Genomic DNA, 24,019 nt, shown 5'->3' on the forward strand with positions numbered 1-24,019 from the left:
AGACATATCAGCAATCTACGAAGCAAAGGTAAAATATGCAGGGGAGAGGGGCTAGAGAACTAAATATAGTATATAGCGTACCCAGAAAAAGTTTCATATGCAATGCAAAATCATGACCCAGAATCTGCTACTGTGTCTGAGTCAAAGCCAGTAACAGACGGCTAACTGCGCCGTCAGTTATCAAACGTCATCACAGTATCTCAATGAACGGTAAATCCCAGCTTCAACTCAACATGAAAAGTAGCTTTAAAAAATAATAATAATAATAATAATAGTAATAATAAAAGGCAAGAGGAAAAGTAACGGCGTTGGTTACAGCCTAAAACCACCTGGTCAATACTAGTCAAAGAAGAAGCTCTTTCTTCAGTCTTCCTCATTAAGCTTATTAAAACCTCTCTCTCTCTCTTCACAATCTCTTCCCCCAAAGCCCCGAACATAACCGATTTCCATGCACGCTGCCCGTTTCGGACATTGAAACCGTCCGAAGCCCAGTTCACTCTGCAACTGCAGAGCTTTCATGGCGGACAACAAAAACCAAGGCGGCAAAGCTTCCAAGGTAGAAGAAGATAAAGATACAAAGAAGATAGAAGAAGGCAAAGGACAAGAACTGAAACCTCTTCAAGAGTCAGAGAGTTCTGTGGCTTCTGCAACTGAAGCTGATCCTTCTTCGGTGGGAGCCGAGTTCAGAGACCATAAATCTGCAGCAGAAACCCTAGTGGTCCCTCCTCTTCCTCCTCTGTCGTCAGGCAATGATCATGAGTCCGATTGCCGTTCTTTCTCTCAGTTACTCGCCGGTGCGATGGCTTCTCCGGTGGCGAATTCGACAAAGCCACTTTCTGAGGGAGTGGATGTTAAGCCAATTATTCCTACTGGTCCGACTGGGTTTCCAATGGTTTGCCCACTGGCGTCGTTCGACCCCACTGGATTCAAGGTTGTTTGCTTTTCCACTGTGAATTACTCCTTATTATGGTATTCTGTCGAATACTGGATATGTGACTATTGTTTTATATCCTGTGATTTTTCTGGTTGTCTGAGCTTATATGCGTGAAGTTAGTAAAGGTGGGATCTCTCTTTTTTTTTCTTTTTTTTCCTTCCATTTGAATTGAGTATGCTTTACTACAGTCTTGTGAAATTTGGAAAGATAGAGTTATGGATTGTTGGTAAGAAATTCGCTGGTTTTGTACTGATTTTTTTCCTTTTACAATGAGAAAGTTGGTAGAATGGTTTGACTTGTCTTCGGTTCCTACTCTATTTGTTCGCTCATATATGTGTTCCATTTCATCAGTGACTGGTCAATCAGCTTTGATGATAGTAAATTTTTTAAAGTATTTGACTGATTTAAGTTATTTTGTGCCATTTGCATTTAAGAGTCACAGTCTGAGAAGTATCCTGCACTAAATTAGTTATTTGGACTTGTTGATATTTGGTCAGTAAGAGTAAAATCTATGTCATTTTCACTGTTTGATTATATTCGTTGTACTCTAATACTGTCCCCCATTCCGAGCTAGTGGTTTAGGCTCAATGTGATGAGAGATTGGATGTAAATATCTTCCTTTTTCTTTACCCCTGTTTTTTTTCTTTCACTCCAACTATTTAGGCGAATGGGTGAATCTGATCACACAGATTATATATTCACCTAATTCTAAAGATTAGCTTTATTCACAGATCAGGATGATATTAGCTTTATTCACAGATCAGGATGATATTCATAATTGTTGTGAGATGATTTATTAAGGATCACATTGTAGGGTTGGATGTAAATTTTCTGGAATACTGTTACATGTTACCAATGTAGTATGATGGATTCTTGAGTCTCAAATCCTAATTTTTACTTCGAATTTCACACTTCAGGTGTTGAATGATTCTCAATATGTTTGGTTTCCTTGGTGTTATTATAAACTTCTTGTAAATTGTTTTACTACTTTTGTTGCTTGAGTCACATAGACAATGTTGAAGAACTTCTGAGTTACCAATATTAATTTATTTTGGGGATGAGACGGAGAGCATACAAAATCTTAGTACGGTCTGTGAAGTATGATGAGACAATTGTTTTGCAACCTGGTTTAGGCTGAAAATATGGATTTTGCAAAACATGGTTTTAAAATTTAGATACATTTTTCCTTATTACTATTTGATCCTGAGCCAGGCCACAAATACTCTAGCCGTAGGACTAGGTTAGTAAGAGGAACTCTGGATATGACTGCCTCAGTATAAATTGATAGTACTTTTGTGTTTATTATTTACCCCTTTTAGGGGCAATTTGGGATGTCCCATCAGGAAGCCTTGGCAAGTGTGACAGCTCAGGCTGCTCAAGCTCAGGCACAGAAGCAGCTTCAGATTGAGTACGTGCCACCTTCATCAGAGTTATCACCTGTTTCTCCTACACATGACACATCATCTCCGTCAGGTTCCACTCCACAACAAGAACCAGCACAAGTTCCTCAAGAAAATAGTGTCTCTACACCAAAAGTGGAGCAACAGAATTCCTCTGACGAGAAAAATAAAGCTGCTCTTGTTGTTCCAAAGACACCCAGTAGTGATGGGTATAACTGGCGTAAGTATGGGCAGAAGCAGGTGAAAAGCACTGAGAGTTCTCGAAGCTATTACAAATGCACATATTCTGATTGTCATGCTAAGAAGAAGGTTGAACGTTGTGATCACACTGGCCGTGTGACAGAGATTATTTATAAAGGTCGGCATAACCATGAGCCTCCTCGAAAGATTAGGTGCACAAAAACGAGGAGGCTTGTACCATCTGCTGGGCCTATTGGAGGAAGTGAAACTATAGATTGTCCAATCAAAAAAATTGATGATTCTGAGCCATCTACATCTAGGGGAGAACCTAGTCAACCAACACTGCCAACACCTGAACAGAAACGTCAAAGCTTAGATGCTTCTTACACGGGTGCTGAAACTAAAGCTGAGGGAAAAAATGGTGATGAACCGGAGCCAAAACGAAGGCAAGAATCAAAGAGAATGTCTTTATTAAAATTTGCATCCTATTTAATATGTATATTGTATTTATTTTTTCTTGGTTTTCAGGATGAAGGAAAACAATGTAGCCTATGCAGGTCCTATACTGAAAACAATCAAGGAGCCTAAGATTGTTGTTCAAGCAGCTGGTGATGTGGGGATCTCAAGTGATGGCTACAGGTGGCGTAAGTATGGGCAGAAAATGGTGAAAGGAAATCCTTATCCCAGGTGCCTACTTTTGTCTTATACATCTGGTTTCTTTTACATTTAATGGTTATAGGCTTGAAAGTTATAGTTGTTAATTCCATGTGGATGATATTGTACAAGCTTAAAATGAGTTGTTAGTCTGTTCTTAAGATATGAAGGTTGTTTTTTTTTGTTCTTTTGCTTTTTCAGTTTGTTTCTCGGTAAGTCAAGATGCATTCACTGTGGCAACATGGATACATGCTGATTCTACTATCATGATAGTATGGGCTAGTGAAAAAAAAATTCATTAGTTCTCTCTCTCACAGTCATTTCTTTGCTGAAGAAGATTTAATAATTTCAGTAGTCCACAAACAATATATAAGCAAACTTAGTGTAGCTGAAATGAGGATGCTGAGATGGATGGGTGGTAAAAATAGAAAAGATTGAAGCCAACATTGAAGCACCCAAGCTAGATGATTTTAAGGATCCTCCCACTCCATATTTGATTTTAGTTTAATTATTATGTCTATATTGTACCAAGGAACCTACCTTAGTAAAGCTTACCTTGTTCTGGTTTATTTTCTCTACGAATTCTCAACCATAAGATTTAGGTTTTATTGTTTAACCTTAGTCCTAGGTTAATAGCAACTAGGGCTTGAGATTAGGGTTTTGCTTTTCTATTTAAATGTAATGCTTTCAATAGCAAAAATAGGGAGAAGTATGGAGAATTGAATTGGCTTTTGGTAGACGCCCTTTGAGTGTATAAATTAGAACCTTGAAATTTTCTTCCCCGTATCTTTGAAAAGTTACATTGCATCCTTGAAGAGTTGCAATCTTCCCGTGTCCTTGAAGGTTCACATTAAAGCCATCCCCCTTTGCATTTTATTTCTCTCTTGTGTTTGTGTTACCCAAGGATTAAAGTATCAGTATCGGTATCGGTCGCCGTATCGGTCGGCGAAAATTAAGATACGTATCGAAGGGTATTGTATCGTATCGTATCGTATCGTATCGGAGATATGCTAAGATACGCTAAAGATACACACATAAATGGATAGGAAACATTTTTTTAAACAGTTTTGCATAAAGAATTTGTTAAAAAAAGCTATTGATAACATGTATTATGCATAAACACTAAATTGAGGGTATCGCACTAAGAATTCAAGGTTTTTAGATGTCCCATAAATGTAAAATCCTTGTTCCCAACCTTGATTTCCACTTTAGTTAGAGAGAAATATGGTTGGTAACAACTTTGGATCAAAAACCCCTCAAAAAATCATATTTTTCTGAAAAATTAGCCATCTTGGCCATTATATGACCATAACGCGCAATATCGGTACATACCAATACTCACCGATACGTATCGATCGATACATATCAACTCACCGATAATTACCGATACATACTGAAACGTACATTTCATCTCGATTTTATATGTTTCATAAAGTCATTGGTGCATATCGTATCGTATTGATGTGTATCGGTGGTGTATTGATGCATATCGGTATGTATCATAGGATATATATTAATACAAAAGGATATTAAAAATTCCATGTATCGTATCGGTGTGTATCGTATCGATCGGCTAATTTTAAGATACGAATCGGAGGGTATCATATCGGCATCGGAGATATTTTAAACCATGGTGTTACCTAGTTACACACCTGGTTGAGTATTTTCTTGACTCTCCCAATCCATAGCTTCCAACAAGGCTGCATTAAGTGGTATCAGAGCTTTGGAGGAGGGCAAGAAGCTATGATGATGCCCAAGTAGGGAGGTGCTCGTACAACTCTGTGGAGGACGTCAACGTAAGAGAAGAGAATATGCAAATTTGGCAACATATTGCTGAGTTAACTCTTGAGAAAGAGAGATTGCAACTTCAGCGACAAGTTGCCTATTTGGTTCTGGTGAATATAAGATAAAAGAACTCTTCGATATGTCTGACACTTGCTTTTCGTATTTAAAAAGACAAAAATGTTTACGAAGGAGGAATACTCATTGACATAGATCCCCCGATTGGAATCCACCAGTTTGGATACAAGATTCAACGACAACAACAACGACAACAACATCCTAAACCTTATCCCAACTTAATGGGGTCAGCTACATGGAGATCCAAGCAAGGACGAGCGTGAGGATCCATGCAAAAAAATTGATGGGTTATGGCTAATTATATTAAGTGCCGGCTATGAACCTGATGCACCACTACAAATCAGGCACAGGCTTATAATGACAGACTATACTAAGGTATCAGCTATCTACCTAACATATCATATAGATCGGTCAAGCCAAAGCGTCCTATATGCATTACGTCCACCACTAAGACAATCCATCACCCAACCTATTTTTATGAGAGGAATGAGATAACGAATTCTTAACAGCCCCGCTAAGCAAGAAAGTAACAACTCAAACACACAACTCTGCATTGAAAAGTAGATACGCAACACACAACTCCGCATTGAAAGCTAGATAAGAAACCCACAACTCGAACCAGAGGTATTTGTGAATAGCAGTTCAATGCACTAGCATAAAGCCCACCACAAGCAAACCAATTGCAATTCATGTGCGCTACGTCCACCACCAAGACAATCCACCAGCAGACATACTACAATGTAATAAGGATTTGGTAGAAGAAAGCTTGATAGCCCCGCCAAGCACGAAGATACAAGCTTCAGCAACAACAAACCAGAAAGTACAAGTACGGCTACACTAGTTGACACCGAAAATGATCAATTCGTCGATCAAGTAGATTTAAGCAAGCCACTAGCATTCGATGAATATTCGTATGAGGAGCTTGATGAACACAAGGACGTCGAGAGTGTCGAATCAGACTCAACATCAAGTGCGCACCAATTCTTTCCACATAACAGCAAGTCAACAACATTTAATGTAAGCGATTGTTTTCTTTGCCACGAAAACAGTCCTGGAAACCATCTATCTTCCTGCCGTGGAGATAAACTTGCCAATCTCTGATTTGGTTTCATCTGCATTTCAGTTCTTGTTTTTGGAGATATCTTGAAGGAAGACGAATATGACACCATATCAAGACCCATATTGTAGCCATTGTACATTCATCACTTTCTTTCCGTATTTTCAGAAGATGTGGGAGAGAAGATGGCTATACACATGTGCCATTACAACAACACCTTCAATACATATGCTGATCAATTTTTGAACATTAGTACGTACTTGTCTATACTTCAGTTTGTTTGAAATATGAGCGTTACCAACAGTCCATATTCGAACATTTCATTCATTTAATCCATGAACGGCCAACTTGATATCACTATTAAATCTGAAGTTGATATGCAAATTCTATCATATTCAGTTGGAGACACCAACAATGAATTTGCTTTGCTTCCATTTGATCCCGATAGATGACGAGCACCATTCACCGGAAAAAGAGTTCAAGGGTGTACTCTTTCAAACTAGAGTGTATGATGGAGGCCCAAATCATGAGTCCGATCAATTCGAAGCCCAATTTAACCCACCTAAGCAGAGGATGACTCAGCAATTATGGAACAGATCATGAGTCCGATCAATTCGAAGCCCAATCCAACCCACCTAAGAGGAGGATGACTCGACAATTCTGCAAAATTTTAAATGGTGTAAATTCTAGATTTTTTTATTTTTTTTTCCAGGTTTTTTTTTGGGGTGGGGGGGGGGGGGAGTGAGATTTTGTAAATAATCTTAATATTGGATATTTGGGTTTTGGAAAATCCCTACCAATTTTTGGAATTGAATACCAAAGGAGATTGAAGAAGATATTCCCCTTCTCCATGTAAGGAAAGTTGTTGACCTTTAGAAGCCAACATTGAAGCACCCAAGTTGGACAATTTTGAGGATCTTCCCCCGCCATATTTAATTTTAGGTTGATTTTAGTATGTCTATATTGTACCAAAGAACCTACCATAATGAAGGTTACATTGTTTATTTTATTTTCTCTACAAATTCTCAACCATAAGATTTAGGTTTTTTATTGTTTAATCTCAACTGTAAGTTAATAGCAATTGGGGTTTGAGATTAGGGTTTTCTTTTCTATTTAAATGTAATGCTCTCAATACCAAAGATAGGGAGAATTATTGAGAATTGAATTTACTTTTAACAGATACCCTGAGTGTATAAATCGGAACCTTTAAGTTTTTTTCCCCCATAACCTTAGAAAGTTACGTTGCATTGGTGAAGAATTGCAATCTTCCCATGTCCTTGATGGGTCACGTTAAACCCTTTGAAACCTAGAAGAGTTTCACTACAGTCTAGAAGAATTGTAGCTTTCTCCCTTTGCATTTTCTTTGCCTTTTTGTTCCTGTCACCTAGTTACACACCTGGTAGTGCGTGTTCTTTGCTCTCTCGATCCGTAGCTTCCAATGAGGCTGTATCAGGTGGTATCAGAGCTTTGGAGAAGAGCAAGAAGCTGTGATGACGCCCAAGAAAAGAGGTGCTCATACAGCTCCTGTGGAGGACGTCAATGTAAGAGAAGAGAATATGTTACTTTGGCAACGTATTGCTGAGTTAACTCTTGAGAAAGAGGGTTTGCAACTTAAGTGACAAGTTTCCTATTTGGTTCTGGCGAATATACGATTGAGGAATGCTTTGAGATGTCCGAGTTCGACTAAGGAGACGTCTGACACTTAATCTTCGTATTCAATGAGTCAAAATCTATTCGAAGGTGGAGTACTCATTGACACAAATCCCCTGATTGGAATACACCAATATGGATACAAGCTTCAACGACAACGAACCTGAAATTACAAGTTCGCCTACACCGGTCGACATCGAAGACGATTGATTCATCAGCCAAGTAGATTTCAGCAAGCCAACAACATTCGACGAATATTCGGATACGACTCAACATCAAATGCACACTAATTCTGACCACATAACAGCGAGTAAGCAGCATTTAATGTAAGCGATTGTTTTCCTTGCAATGGAACAGTCCCAGCAGCCATCTATCTTCCCGTTGAGGATGGATTCAATATCTTATCTCCCTGTTTGAAGTTGAACATCGTCTTGTACAGGTCATACATCTTCTCCTAAGAGAAGCTTTCAGGTTATGCTTCCTAGACACCTTTAGCAAGAATGTGAAACATGACATTGGAGGCAATAGAAGGGTCAACACTGTTCCATAACCATATCTTGATAATGGAGTTCTCATGCATCCACTCTTCATGGGCAGTGAGCGTAGCAGGCAGTATAGTATAAGAAAACCCCAGAAATATGACTTGATCAGATGGCTGGATCACAAGTACTTTTCAGTAGAAAGTGGGCAGAAAATAGGCCCATAAACAGAGCATCCCAAGAAATTTTGGAGAAGAAAAATTACACCAGATCAGACCAGTAGGTTGGCCCCAAATCTGGATCGAATATACCTCATGTTCAGATCAAGCTTCCTTCAAAAGATTAGTCCACATCAACTGGCAGAGTAAAATGTAATTTCAGTTCTTAGATTTGTGAGGAGAATTCCCAGAAATGAAGCTGCAGGCATAATGGAGATTAATTCCGACTGGTGTGCTCTAAGATCTTCATGTATAGCAATGTAGAAGAAGTAGGCTGCCCTAGTTTACTTTCATGCTATCATTAACTAGGAACGAATCAAATAAATATGCAGAATAGGAGCTGCAAGCAGAGGAGAGCTTTAGTTCTTTAGACTCTCAAACCAGAGATAGAATAAAGAATGTTTTACTGATTTTGATTCTCTGAAACCATGAAACAATACCAAGAGTATAAAAACCAGTAATGCAGAGATGAGAAAGAATAGACTGCTGAGAGAAGAGCAATCAATACTCTCAGCAGTCCCTATCGGTTCATATATATGCTGAGAAAAAAATACAAGGCAGATTTCCTCCTTAGACCAGGAAAGAAATCCTAAACAGAAAAAAAAAATCTAAACAACCGGTAACAACCTAACATAAGAAGGAAAATAAACATAACAAAAGACTTAGACTAACTCTACCGTGGCACACTGAAGTTGTACCCCCACGGTACACTTAAGTTGTACCCCCACGGTACACTTATGTTGTACCCCCATGGTATGCTTATCACAACCATTAGCATAAGGTATTCATTGGGGTTGGCTGCCATCCAGAGTCCTAAGTATGTTTAGGATTAATTCTTCCTAGCTGCAGTTATTTTGTCATCCAATCTTCCAGCTATAATTTTTTGTCATGCAATCATTGCTTTCTTTAAATCTTCTTTAGTTCTCTGGTAATCACCGCTATTTGCTGGTTGTTGGGGTTTATATTCCAAATCTGTTTAGACCTTTCAGTTCTCAGACTTGATTTTTGGATCTGATGTTGGCATCATTTCAAAAGGGAGTTTGATTTCCAAATAGTTTCTATTTATAGTGTAATGTGCTCTTTACAGGTACTGTAGCTTGCTCCATAACGTACCTTGCTTTTCATTTATTTCTTAATCTCTTCTAGTCTGTTAAACCCTAATTTGTCGTGGCTCTTTTCCCACCACTTCATGCTTGCAGTTCGGCCTAGAGAGTGGACCTAGGCCATCCTGGGTCATGGCAATCAAATTGTGGATTCCAATTTTTATGATTATCTAAATATTTCCAGTTGTTTACTGAATGATGCATTTTGGTTACTGAATGACCAAAGTGGTTCCACTTTATCAAGGCTCACTGCTCAGAGCTTTAAGACATGGGTGCAAATGGTTTAACTGTTAATGTCCTCATAGCTGTTACTAACGGGGCTTGGTGAGAGGGCTCAGGAAGGTGATTTGGAAAATGACATTTGAATTGGGCTTCTTGGTGAGGGAGCTCAGGAGGTGGACTGTGGGAGAAATCGATGCAGTATGAGCCACTGGAAAAAGGTGAGATTCTTCGTGTTGAAAATAAAAATTGAAGAGGTGAAGGAGAGCAGAATATTGGTTATTCCCTGGAAGGGTAAAATAAATATCTTAAGTTTTTGACTAAAAGAGTATGAAGAAGAAGGCCACAGAATTGGTAGACTGGTAGCTGTGAAGGAGAGATTGTGAATCGTGACAGAAGCGATCAGGTTGAGATCATGATTGCCATGGTTCCAGGGTGAGTCAAGGTGATGGCCAGTCATAGTGACCCCTAGTCAATGCAAAGGAAGGGCCGAGGCACCACAGATGAGATCCATATTTTATAGTCCAGGCCGTATTTTCCATGTATGCGTGAAAAATGATACTGTGGAAATTAAGGGTAGAGATGAGAAATGCTTAAGACTCAACATGTGGAGATGCCAAGAATGGGTTTGAGGTCTGGGCGACAGGCCACCTTAGGCCTTGAGGCACCTCTTCTCACCTAGGCTGTGCCTTGACAACTATGGTTGGGGTTGATGTTGCATCAGTTTTACAAACTCCCAGTTTGAAGAGGATTCGCACATGTTGAGAGAAGTGATAAATGCAGCTCTTGGGATGAAGCTGAGGAGTCAATTGAGGTTAATAGGAAGCAAACTTCAGTTTGATTGCGAGCCTTCAGTTTTTATGGGTCACTTATCACTTCTTGACAATCCTTGCAATACTTTTAGAAAGCTATCGATTCAACCTGTTTTGTGGCTTGGTGGTGCTTGATTTGTTATTGTGTTTCTTGATCAGTAATATGTATTAATCTTTCATAATGGGATAGGCTGGTGCAGTAGTGCTGTCTTAGGCAAACTGAGTGACTACCGAAGATGGAAATATAGGCAGTTTGATGTAGATAAGTCACTTAATGGGCTTATTTTATTGCAAATAAGCCTTGGGTTAGGTTCTGTATGTGTTGGACCTTGATCCCATGGGTTTTCTTTGTAATAGGCCATTTTAATGGGCCTAAAATATGGGTAGTAAGTAGGAAAACGGGATTTACTTCATTGGTTTAGTTAGAGTCCTGTTTTGAGTCTATTTCCTTTGTTATTGCAGTTATTAGTCAGTTTAGGTTAGTTAGTTACCTACTCCATGTTGGAGTTATAGTCTTAATCCTATTATGAGTCCAAATCCTGTTAAGAGTGTCTAGTCCTATTTGGAAACTAGCTCCTAGTTTTGATAGGATTGTTATTCTGTCCTCTTTAATTAGAGGAGCCTATGTACTCATAATTACATATTTGAAGAATGATGAATTGAGTTAGTGTTTGAGAGCCTTAGGGCGTGAATGATTCTTCCCCTCCCCCTTCTTTATGCGATTTCTCTCCCTCCCTGGGTGGATCTATGCAATATCTCTGCTCCTGCAAAATCCTTCTCATTCTCTCTCCTAGGTTTGAAATCAAGAAAGCGCATAACTCTCAAACCAGCTGTCAGAAGCTCGTCATATTTGAGGGTTTTTGTTCCCTTCCTGGGCCTTACAATCGATCAAATTTGTAGCTCAATTGGAGCCCTACAGACCTGGCCGCACCTCTCTCTCTCCAGCTCTATAGCAGGTCTTTCTCTCTCCTATCGGGTTGGGTTTTGGGCTGGTTTTGCTCCTATATTGGTATTGTATTCTTGGGGGTTTATTTGAGGGTCTTATTTCTTTGTTTCCTGATCCTATTTGTCTTGTTCGGGGTTATAAACTGTTGGGGTTAGTTTCTTGTACTCTACTCCTAAATTACAGTTCTTAAGAAATGTTGACTAAGGATTAAATCCATTAGATAGGTCCTTGATTGATGCAGTTTATTTGAGGGTGAGGGGATTAGTTCATCTGATTCTTTTCCAAAGTGAATTTCTCAAAAAATTTATGGCCGCACTTATTTTGACTTTCCTGAGTGGAATATTTTTTTTTTTTCCTCGGATGATTTGTGTAGAGCGGATTAAATTGTAAGGGAAACATGCTGCAGCAGCTTCATGGGTGGGATTAGTATCATAAAAGATAAAAAGTGCAAAGTTGGTTTATAGTTCGCCTGCCATAAGTGATGGCAAGGAGTAGCTTTTATGCGCACTCTACTTTTGTATATGGTGTTTGTGTCTTCATTTTGATTCGATTTGATAAATTTATTCTTGGGAAAGAAAAAATTTAGTAAAGCATATTCATCACTTTCATGAACTTTTTGGGAATTGTGATTCATGGAAATCACCTCCTTAAATAAACATAACATCCAAATAACATTTTTTCCATTTTAAGTCTTTCTATCAAGCATACTAGAAGATTATCTGTATTGGCTCTCAAACAAAAGGTTTTACATATTGAAATGGAAGGTACCTCTTTCTGTCCTTTCCGTAGTTAGAAAATTTTTAACTCATTATATTAATTCTCCAGCTCTACCTAGTCATCTTTGCTATAGACAAACAATGAAAGACTAACCAAACCATCGCAAGAACATGTTCTAACAACCTCAACTATGTCCAAGATAGCTGCCAGAGAATTAATCCGAAATTTGCAATTCACAGATGATTAACCTGTTTAGGTACTCAGTTTCCTTGCCCCGAACCTTGAAAGTGGTTCAAAGTTTTTGAACTGGGTGTGGGTGGGATAGGACAGTTTGTTCCCAATTATCTTTTGGATGGCGTTCCAAGGTCTTTTATTTTTATTTATTTATTTTAATTAATTATAAATAACCAACTTTTACAAAAGAAAGGGGAGATGCAAAGCTAGGAGCCCCTAGTATATCCAAAAGTCCTAAAGAGCAATTGACAATTTTACCATATCATGGTAGACTTTTCCAACAAGATATTGTCATTTGTGCTCTGAAGAAGAAAAAGGCTCTAAGAATTGGGGGACTTGAGCAGGGACCATTATTCCCTTTTTTGTTTTTTTTTTTTTTTCTTTAGGCACAGGGTTCTGCCACTGGCTGTTTCGGAAGCTATTCTGACACTGTTGCCTTTCTATTACATGGCAGCTTTTGTTGGTGCTCATATTTTATGGACTTGGAAACATTATCCTATACCCATGGGTGAAGTTTCATCCTAATTAGATTTTCTCCATGGTTTCAGAGAATGATTTGAAAATGTGACTGAAAAGTCAATATTCTATGAACAATTTGGTCTCTTGATAAAGCAATGGAAATATTCCTATATTTAATGGGGCATACAGTTGAGCTGAGCCACCAAATTTGACAAGTTGCTAAATAGAGAGATCCTTATCAAAGATATGATTTTTTATATTGTCTTGTTTTAAAATTTGTCAGGTAGTCATTTGAGTGTTTAATATTCAATATGTGGGCAAGGTACATGTTCAGAAATTAAAATTGTCCATATAAATCACTCAATTATCGTATGAACCAGAAGTTTGAGTGTTAGATTCAACCCACATGCCTCTAAAGTGAGCTCTCTGCTGAGGCGTAACCCATCTGATTCAGCTAGACTGCTATCTTTCTGTCCTATTGCTAAAAAAATAGCAGCAGTATCAGAGAAATGACCAGAATTGTCCCCTATAATGGTACCACTTCTAACACCCAGATCGCACCATGCTGTTCTGCCAATATTTAACCCCATTCTTCCAACTTTATCATTTAATCTCATTCTTAATGCCTTCTTGATTTTCCATGCTGCTCAGCCTATATTCAACCCCATTTTTCCATGTATATCCTGTAATCTCGTTCTTAATGCCTTCTTGATTTTCTTGGCTGTAGTATTTTCTCAAGGAAATTTCATCCTCTAGATGATTCACACACTTGAGAACTTTCTCAACGAGGTGAACAATTCCTTAATTTCTGTTGCACTCCCACAAATGTTGCTATAAAATATCCACTCCATCTGGACCCAAGACTGCCTAGCAGAAACAGTAGGAGCAACACCCATGTAGCTGAAGAGGGAATTTGCTTTAGGACAGTTCTACCAAGAGTAAAATCCTTAGGATTATGGCTCTGATGGAGCAATGAAGAATATACAACGAAGCAAATGAACACCATATTTTCAATTATCAAAAGTACTGATAAGGTATCTGTTGTAATAATGGGTTGTTGGGAAAGTGTCAAATTCCATACGGGTCCTTAGGTCCTTAAGGGGTTTTTATAGTCCTTGTAATATTATAGAACTTTCTCTTCGTTATCATAAATAAAGAGGGATGGTGTCATATTAGACACAAGTCATTACCCCATCCAACATGGTATCAGAGCCTTTGGAACCAAAACACTAAGGGTTTCCTCCTTTCTCCCTTTTCTCTCTTCTTCTCTCTCCTAGTGCCTCCCTCCATATGCACCTTTTTCCATCACTCTTCGTCTGTTTCTCTCTCTCGGTGGTAGTTCCTTACCCCACCAAGAGAGCCACTAGCCTCCATCTCCCTTCTCCCTTCTCCCCTGGGCTCTCAGAATCTCTATAACAATGATTTGAGAAACCCACCTCTTTCCCATCAATTTTTTTAGGGGTTTTCCCCTTGAAATTGATTTTTTCTTGTCAGGGTGATTTTTCCCTGCTTGATGCTCCAATCGTCTTAATGTTTGTTGCGATTGGTACTCCTTATACTTGTAGTGGTATGTACTAGCCACTTTGCCATCTCAGGACTCTATTCCAGTGCTATCCCCAAAATCGATTTTTGGGTTTTTTTTTTAAGCCTTTTTCCTACTTTTTAGTGGTTTTTGGTGCTTCTTCTACCTTCGACTGGTGCATTGCCCCCTTGAGTTGCAACCATGTCTACTAGCTCTTTTGCTTCCACTGGTGGAGACACCTCAGCTCTTCCCACATTTCTTCCTTGTGCTATCAAGCTTGATGGCACAAACTACCTCATATGGTAACGCTTGATCCACATCTCCATCAAGTCCTGTGGCTATTACGGGTATTTCACTGAAACCTCGAAGCGTCTGACCATTGGTCCTGAGATTTATAAGTGGGAGTGTGTCAACTCTTTGGTTATGGCCTTCCTTCAACTCTATGCAACCACACCTTTCACGTGGCTATCTCCTTCTTGACTCTATTGTGAAGATCTGGAAGTTAGTTCAGGATATCTATTCCTATGGGAGGGATGATACTCAGGTCTTCGAACTGCACTAGAAAGTTCATGACCTGAGGTAGAGAGGGCTCACACTGTCATAGTACTACTATGAGTTATGCATACTGTGGACTGAACTGGACTGAACTGGACTTCTTTAAAGAGTATACTCCTTCCACCCTTGTAGATGTCATCGGTTTTCAAAAATGAGAGGAAAAGATTGAGGTCTATGACTTTCTGGTAGGTCTGAATGTGAAGTTTTACAGCTGCGGTCCTAAGTTCTAAGTCGTATTCCCTTTCCTTGCTTGGATCAAGCCTATGTTGTGATCCAACTTGAGGGCAATCGTCATACTACTATGCTTTCACAACCTATTGCCACTCCCACCAAGGGATCTACACTTGCCTTTGGCACTCAGTCCCTCAACGTAGCCCCACAATTTGGTGGCTCCTTTACCAGAGCTCCATTAAAGTGTGATTACTGTGAGAATGAGCGTCACACCAAGGTTCACTATTGGAAGCTTCATGGCCGTCCTGCTGATACATCTGGGAAAAGGTGAGGGAAGGGTCGTGCTAGTACTCCTGGTCTAGCCAATCGTACTGAGGTCTGAGACTTTGACTCTGCTGCTTGCATCTTTGCAGCCTCTCTATCATCTGATGAGCTCACTGCCATCTGATGCCTTTTGACATGTCCAAACTCTCTTGCACCAGCTACTGCGAGCTTTGCTCATTTCTCCCCTTCTGGGTTAGGCATCTTTTTCTGTGGTCATACTATGTCTATCCCTGGATTATAGACTCTGATGGATTTCGATCATATGACAAGTTGGTTGTCTCTTTCTCTCCCAGTACACTATTAGTCCTGGTAATGGCAAGGTCAAGTTGGCTAACGGGACTTATTCCACTATTTTGGTAAAAGGCTCTGTTAGTTGTACTTCTTTAGCCCTTTCTACTATATTGTATGTTACCTCTTTTCTCACTAACCTATTGTCCATTAGTATTCTTACTTCCAGTCTTAATTGCAGAGTCACATTTTTCCCGTCTCATTGTGTTTTTCAGGATCTGGAGAGAGGAGCAACGATTAGCTCTTGTAGGGTGTGTGGTGGTCTGTTTCTACTTGATGTTGACTTGGCTTTGGTCTTTGGTTAGGCTCTTCAGACACCCTCTACATCACCTCCTGTCTTTAAGTTACTACAATGGCATCGTCGGCTGGGACATCCTCCTTTGGGAACTCTAACTAGGCTTTTTCCTTTAAAAATTGTAATTCAAGTTAGTTTTTTTGTGAGGCATCTATATTGGCCAAACAAACTCAGATCACTTACTCTGTTCTTGGAAATAAAAGTGCCACTTCTTTTTCATTGGTACATTCTGATATGTGGGGTCCATCCCACTACGTGTCTATTAATGGTTATCACTGGTTTGTCTCTTTTATTGATTGTTATTCTCGGACCACTTGGGTTTTTATGATGCGAACCAAGGGCGAGACCTTCCATTGCTTTCAGCAATTTCACCGTATGGTTCAGACTTAGTTCAGTGCTACCATTAAGATCCTTCGAAGCGACAATGGCCATGAATACTTCGAAGGGTCCTTTTAGGCCTACCTTTCCACTCATGGATGATCCATCAAAGTAGTTATGTAGATACTTCGGCACAGATGGGGTTGCTGAGTAGAGGAATCGCCACCTTTATGAGGTAGCAAACTCTCTTATGTTTGAGATGCATGTTCCTCCTCAGTACTGGAGTGATGTGATTCTCGATGGTGCCTTTCTGATCAACCAAATGCCTTCTTAGTTTCATTTATTCCGCTCCCATCTAGATCTTCTAAAGGTTCCGTTGCTTTTCTTGTTCCTCCCAAGGTATTCGACAATGTCTACTATGCTCACAATCATCATCCTCACAGATAGTTTGATCCTCGTGGTCTCTGGTGCATTTTTTTTTGGTATACTTCTACTCAGAAAGGCTATTAGTGCTTTCATTCTCCTACTTGGCGTTAGTTTATCCTTGCCGGTATCCCATTTCAATGGGGAGAGTGACTCCTACTTCGCCTCAGTCAGAGATACGTATTTATAGTCGCTGACAGCAGACTCATAGCACTATACATCCAGCTACTACCCTACCATGCCAGTCGTCTCGTCTCGAGCCTAATCTTGTCCCCTTAGACCTAAGTAATTCTCCGCATTCTGTTAATCCATCCCTTTAGTTGCCTATTGCTGATTGTAAAGGCACTAGGTCATATTCTTTACATTCTATTGTTAAAACTGTTTCTTATGACTTACTTTCTCCTTCCTACTATTGTTTTGTGTCTTCTCTATTTTATGTGTCCGTTCCCCATACCTGGCAGGAAGCGAGTGTAGACTCACGATGGCAGATAACTATGGTTGAAGAGATGCAGGCTTTAAAGAAGAATGACACGTTTAGTGTGTCTTCCCTAACAGAAGAAGACGGTTGTAAGTGGATCTTCATAGAGAAACAAAAGGTTGATGGTACAATGGATGGGTACAAGGCGAAACTTGTTGCCAAGGGTTTCACTCAGGACTTATGGGATTGACTACTAAGAGACGTTTGCTCCAGTTGCTAAGATGAACACAATCCATATTATCTTAGCTTATGCCGCCAACTTAGATTGGGATCCCTAGTAACTAGATGTGTAGAATGCCTTTCTTCATAGGGAACTTGAGGAAGAAGTGTATACAGACATTTCTCCTAAGTTCACTTGCTCTAAAACCCAAGGGAAGGTATGCAAGTTAAACTGTGTATCGTATGGGTTAAAGTAATCTCCTCGTGCTTGGTGCGGGTGTTTCCACAAGGCTATGATTGCTACAGGCTACTCTCAAAGCAATGCGGACGACACTCTAATCATCAAGATATCTAGTGTGAAGATTGCTTTCTTGATAGTCTTCTACATGATATTGTTGTTACTGATGATGATCTGGCAGAGATCTCTCACCTCAAGAGATACTTGGTTGAGAAATTCGAGATGAAAGATCTAGGACAACTTCATTACTTCCTTGCCATTGAAGTTGCTAGGTCTTCTTATGGGATCTACTTGTCTCAGCGGAAATATGTGCTTCACCTTCTTTCTGAGACAAGCATGTTGGGGTGTAAGCCGGCAGACACTCCTATTGAAGCTAATAGTCACCTGAGTAGCAAGGAAGGTGACTTTGTGGATAAAGGGAGATACCAAAGATTAGTGGGGTGCTTGATCTATCTTTCTCATATACGCCCTGACATAGCATTTGTCGTCAGCCTGGTTAGTTAGTACTTGTATGATCCCTACTTGACTCATATGGATGTTGAGTTGTGTATTCTCCAATACTTGAAATCTACCCCATAACATGGCATCCTTTTTTCTCCTCATTATCACCTTAGGGTGGAGGCCTTCACGGATGCTGATTGAGCAAGTTCTCTTAATGATCGCAAGTCTACTACTGGTTATTGCACCTTTATTGGTAGTAATCTTGTTACATGGTGAAGCAAGAAGCAAGTCGTGGTTTCCAGTTCAAGTGCTAAAGCAGAGTTCCGTGCTATGGCTCATGGCATTAGTGAGCTCCTATGACTTCATGATCTTCCCACAAATTTGGCTGTACTTGCTACCCTTCCTATGAAGCTCTTTTGTGACGACAAATCTGCCCTTAGTATTGCTCGCAACCCTGTCCAGCATGATCAAACCAAGCATATGAAGATCGATCGACACTTCATCAAAGAGAAGCTGGATGTGGATCTTATCACCATGCCTTTTGTTCCCAGTAATGAACAATTGGCTGATGTATTTACTAAAGGTTTTAGTAGTAAGATGCTTCATCTTATTACTACAAGTTGGGCATATGTGATATCTATGCACTAGCTTGAAGGGGGAGTGTTGTAATAATGGGTTTTAGGGAAAGTGTCAGATTCCAAATGGGTCTTTAGGCCCTTAAGGGGTTTAATAGTTCTTGTAATATTCTAGAACTTTCTCTCCATTATTATAGTTAAAGAGGGCTGGTTTCATATTAGACACAAGTTATTACCCCATCCAACAGTATCAAATCATGGTACATGTCAATAATTTTGTTGATTATGGGAGTGTAGTCCTTATATTTTTCAAAACCTGCTACTTTGTGAGCTGGGGTGGAACAACTGTAACCTTGTAGCAGTTTTCTAAATCCTTTCACAGAAGACGACAGTTTTTATGATGGTAAATGGAAAATGCTCCAAAGCGGTAATTAGATTACTCTATGATTATATAGTTTCAACCATACTTTGTGATAGCATCAGAAGCCCTTTTTTTTTTGGTAGTACCATTAAACCCTATAAAAGCATAAAGATAATATATTAAATCATAGTTCAAATGGGGATGGGTTGGGGAAATCGTACATGATACATCATACGAAATAGATTACTGATATGCACTGAGCATCATGGTTTGGAAGTAAGATGCCATTAGAAGGTTCATCAGATCGCGTATCTCCATGGGTCACTGAGGTCGCTACCTACAAAAGGGCGTACCCAGTGCATACCTAGTGCATGAGGCTGGTTTGGGGAGGATCATAATGAACACAGCCTTACCCCCACTTCACAGAGACTCTGCAGCTATGTGGGGTCGTTACCTACATTGTGGCTAAATCATTAAACATGCATCTCCGATGGTCCCAGTTTGATTCGGCTATCTAGGATCCTGACAGGCATCTGGCATGCCAGTGGTAAGAGTCCAATCTCTCAAGGACATTAAAAGTGTCAAAAAAAAACAGCAAAATATAATAATTATTACTATTATTATTATTTTTTATTATTCTCTGTAGATTTTAACATGATAATTCATTACATCATAAGTTTATTTAGATAGTTTATGACATAATCTTTTGTAGAATGTGTGGAAAAGCTGAATTGGAGTTTCGTGAATTTATCCATAAATTGATACAATAGTTGTATGTAGAAAAGGTGTAAAAGCTTAGTGATTACCTGCATTCTTCGGCTCAAGGGTGTGTCAATTTAAAACCGGAACTGAAACTGAAACCAGCTGTTTAAAAGCTAACCGAAAAACTTCGGTATGGTTTTGGTTTTGGAAAGTTAAATTCCATTCTGTTTTGCGGTTTCGGTTTTAGACTAAAACCACTGTGGTTTGAATGGAACTGAACCAAATGAAGTGTAACCCGTATAAACCGAACCTGAACCGAACCTAAACTCTACAATCATGTGTCTTTGTTGAGTTGTTTAAAATGACCAATTATGGGTTTCTTTGTTGAGTTGTGTAAAAGGGTTGAAAGGTACCAGATTTGACGTTGTGGGACTGTATCTTCATGAGGCTGTAATTTCCTTCCCAACTTTATTTGTTCCAGCAGGTTATTTCACTTGAACAAAAGTCAAACCGAATTCAGTTTGGTTTGTACCTATTTTATCCTCAACCAAACTAAAACCAAACCGTAAAAATAAAACCGAACTAATTGACACTTTTTATTTTGCTTAATTGGGTATTTTCCTTCAATTTTCTGAATTGATGATGTCACTCTCATGCTAATTGAGTTTGGATTCTTTCTTTCTCGATTAATCTCCTCGAAGGCTATGAACTTTCCTGTTTTCTTTTTTATTTGCCTCTCAGTGAAGCGAAGGTGTGAAAGTATTACTCAAGCCAATAGTTGTCAAGGCATCTGGCCCCTTGGTCGCCTTACTTTTTTACCCTCTCTAATGCCTTGGGTTGCCTAGACGCCATGATAACTATGCTTAAGATGGATGACATGTAAAACATTTGAAATTGTGAAAGTATTACTTCATAGATCGAGAATGAACAAATAAATAATGTTCAGTTAGACAATTCATCTAATCTTTTAGTTGATCATTTGTAAGTCATTTATTTCTTTATTTAATTTATTTTTTCTGTTCATTATTACTTTCTGACTTGTTTTAAGAACATACTTTGGTCCATGAAGAGTTTCAGCAATTTGTTGGATCTTAATTATCTTAAATGTCCTTCAGTGAAATTGACTAAATTTAGTTAATGAGTTCAACTACTAGGTTGACTTACAGTAAATATTAGATCATGTCGGTTTTAGCATATAAAGACATGGATCTTTTTTTTTTTCCAAAGCAAACTAGATAATAGTAAAATATTTACAGCATATCCGAAATAGTTAGAGATTGTTTGTTAATCCTGGCCATCTTAGCCAATTCCTTAACCTTGGCTACATAAGTGCTACCTTTTGTTAAGCAAAATTTTGGGTGGGGATAGTAATGTTTTAGTTCCACATATATAGGTATAGCTACCCAATGCCAAGTTTTCATAGCTTTCTTCCTTTCCCCCTCCAAATAGCAACTAAGTACTTCTTCATCACTCCAAATCAGGTCCACTTTCCACCCCTCCGTCCTTGCTCTCTGTAGACCGGATAACGGCCCTCTTGATGCAGCTTCACCACTTTTTCCTGTCCACATATAGTTAGCCTGACATAAGATACTTTGATTTTTATGAAGAAAACAAAAAGTCCACCCAGCCATGTTCCCCTCCATTGAACTTGATACTCTACTAAGATGATATAAAGACATGGATCTTGATGGGACCACTGGATTCGTGGGTCTGTCTTCCAACGGTGTGTTCCTGGGGAATCTCTTTCACAATGAAGAAGCTTCACCAAAGTCAGCTGGGCATCTTGTTGGCTCAAGGGGTCCATCCATCCCATGCTTGGTCCCGTAGGCACTATCAACTTAGATTATGGTATGGAATTGATATGGTCAGTACTTCAATTCAATGCAAACCTTCGGAATCATCCTTGCTAAAATAATTCCAAAGTGTCCTGTTCATAAGGTAGCCTTACTCATGGGGTGGCTTGCTTCTGAGTTGGTCAGTTTAGTCAGGTTGTATAGGAGTGATCAATGCATTTTCCGTCGGGCTTCACCCTGTCGGCAATTTGTTTGTATGCTCCTTTTTTTTTCTTCGATTTTAACACAAGCTGATCTTTTAGCTTAAAAAATGTATCTTGTAGTGCATACCATATTGGCACACCATGTAAGTCACCTAGATAGAACATCTGACTTAGTTTTCGTAATCCATTATTCTTAGTCTGACCAATTACATATAAACTAGTTTTACAGCTTAAGAGTTATATGATTTACTTTTAAAATCATTGCGTCTTATGCTATAACCTATAGTCTGTTCTCTGATCCTGACCCTAGTTTATAAACTTCCAGGAGCTACTACAAATGCACATCTGCTGGATGTCCGGTCCGCAAACATGTTGAGAGGGCTGTAGATGACACAACGGCTGTCATAATAACATACGAAGGAAAACACGACCATGATATGCCAGTACCCAAGAAGCGGCATGGTCCACCAAGTGCTGCACTTCTTATAGCTGCCGCTGCTGCCATGAATACTCCACAGTTAAAGAAACCTGAAGCTTTACCTAACCGAAGAGCTACTACAACCAAATGGTCCATGGATGTGGAAGGTGAATTCCCTGATGAGAAGGCATTAGAACTTGGAGGTGAGAAGGCCTTGGAGTCTGCCCGAACCCTTCTAAGCATTGGAATTGAACTGAAGCCTTGCTGAAGCCAGTTGATGGAGCCAGGAACCCAGATATTGTCCCTGTGCCCTTGTTAATGAGAATCATGGAGCTGTCTCATCCTAAAGAAAGTGATCTATAGGTTTGCCGAAATTTTGGCTGCGCTCTTTATTTTATTTTTTTCACCATGTCTCTTCCATCAGTTTTTCTGTAAACAGTTCTGTATATCTGATCTTGTACATTCTTATAGCTGGTTTAAGCCAGGCTAAAATCAGCATGCCATTATAGGAAATGTGAGCAGTCTTCTCAGTATCTTAGCTTTAAAAATGGAACAGGTACCAGAAAGGGTTCATAACTGCATAAGGAATGTCATTCTAAAAAAGGACGTACCCGGTGCATGAGGCTCCTGAATGTTAAAGCCCTACATTTGAGAAGAGTATGGTCAGGTTAACTGCGTTGTCTAAAATGACTAAAGGGTTTATTAGGAGGTTGTAATGTTTCATGGTAGTAGAGGTTTTGGATCAGACAGAAGGCTCTGGGATTTTGGGTCTGTGAACCTCTAACCGGAGTACTTAGATATTTGTTTCAAGTCTTGCCTTGTGTGTTGCAGTCAAGCCCCCATTATACAAAAGGAGAGGACATTGCAGGGCTCTTCATCCTTGCATACGTTGGCCACAAGCTGCTACTTTGGAGTGTGTTCTTTCTAATCGGTAACCTTCAGATCAGGATTTCAAGTGGGAAAAGGTTTTTTGATCTGGCTGGGGTGGTGCAAGCAGATATGAGATTCTGGTCAACCATTTTTTGCATGTACTGCCCATGATGCTGAATTATCTACCTTGAGTATTTACAAAATTCTGGTTGGACTGTCATGGCAGTGTTCCTCAATCTATTCTACAATAAAATGGTTTCCACTGCCACTCGATCAAAGTTTCCTTCATTGTGCCTATTTCTTCCATGTGGAAGTTCTTGCCTAACAAAGTTTTCAACAATTTTCAATTGGGATTGGTGTTACCGCTCCCATGGCACTAGCCAAGTCAAAAGATAAGGTTTCAACACTATCGTTGAAAAATGCTAAAAATTTGGGAAATCAATCAGTTTCTTCGTTCGGACTGTGTGGTCTTCTGTCAGTCCAAACACTTTAGGAACTCCTCCAAGACCTCCTCCACATCACCTATGCCGGTAGAATAATTCTAATTCAATCTGTTCTTGACCCAATTCCCACATTTTGGATGTCTTGTTTTAAACTTTCCCATTTCAGTTTGCAACGACCTGGATTCTCTGAATACTATGTTTGGAAAGGAGCCCTTGGCAATCAAAGGGTTGGTCCCCTGTGCCTTGAAGTATGATGTGTGTACCTAAACAATAAGGTGGCTTGGATCTTAGGAGTACTATTTTCATAACAAAGCACTTATTGTTAAGCTTGCCTAGAGATTGTTGTCCTCTCCTAAGTGGGCTAAAATTCATAAGTCTAGATATTCTCCTCATCCTACCCTTTTAACCCTTTTGACTATTGAAAATAAGTGATCTCTTGTATGGAATGAGTTGACTCAAGTATTAACGAATCTAAAAATAATTAGTATGTCAAAGGGTGAGTAGGGAATCATCTTTTTCC

At 39.4% G+C, this 24,019-nt stretch overlaps 1 protein-coding gene across 2 annotated transcripts; it reads left to right on the plus strand.

The window, feature by feature from the left end:
- Positions 1-331: 331 nt before the first annotated feature.
- Positions 332-22,719, plus strand: LOC122085030 (probable WRKY transcription factor 32). 2 transcript variants are annotated; one of them, XM_042653464.1, is made up of 4 exons: positions 332-931; positions 2,278-2,960; positions 3,043-3,201; positions 22,094-22,719. In XM_042653464.1, exons 1-4 carry the CDS (start codon positions 518-520, stop codon positions 22,452-22,454), a joined length of 1,617 nt encoding a protein of 538 aa, XP_042509398.1. In that variant the 5' UTR covers positions 332-517; the 3' UTR covers positions 22,455-22,719. The 2 variants fall into 2 exon arrangements, with proteins under 2 accessions (XP_042509398.1, XP_042509397.1); XM_042653463.1 differs by having other exon boundaries at positions 334-931; positions 2,254-2,960.
- Positions 22,720-24,019: the final 1,300 nt, after the last annotated feature.

The sequence above is a fragment of the Macadamia integrifolia genome, chromosome 7, assembly GCF_013358625.1.
Source record: "Macadamia integrifolia cultivar HAES 741 chromosome 7, SCU_Mint_v3, whole genome shotgun sequence".
NCBI lineage: Eukaryota > Viridiplantae > Streptophyta > Magnoliopsida > Proteales > Proteaceae > Macadamia > Macadamia integrifolia.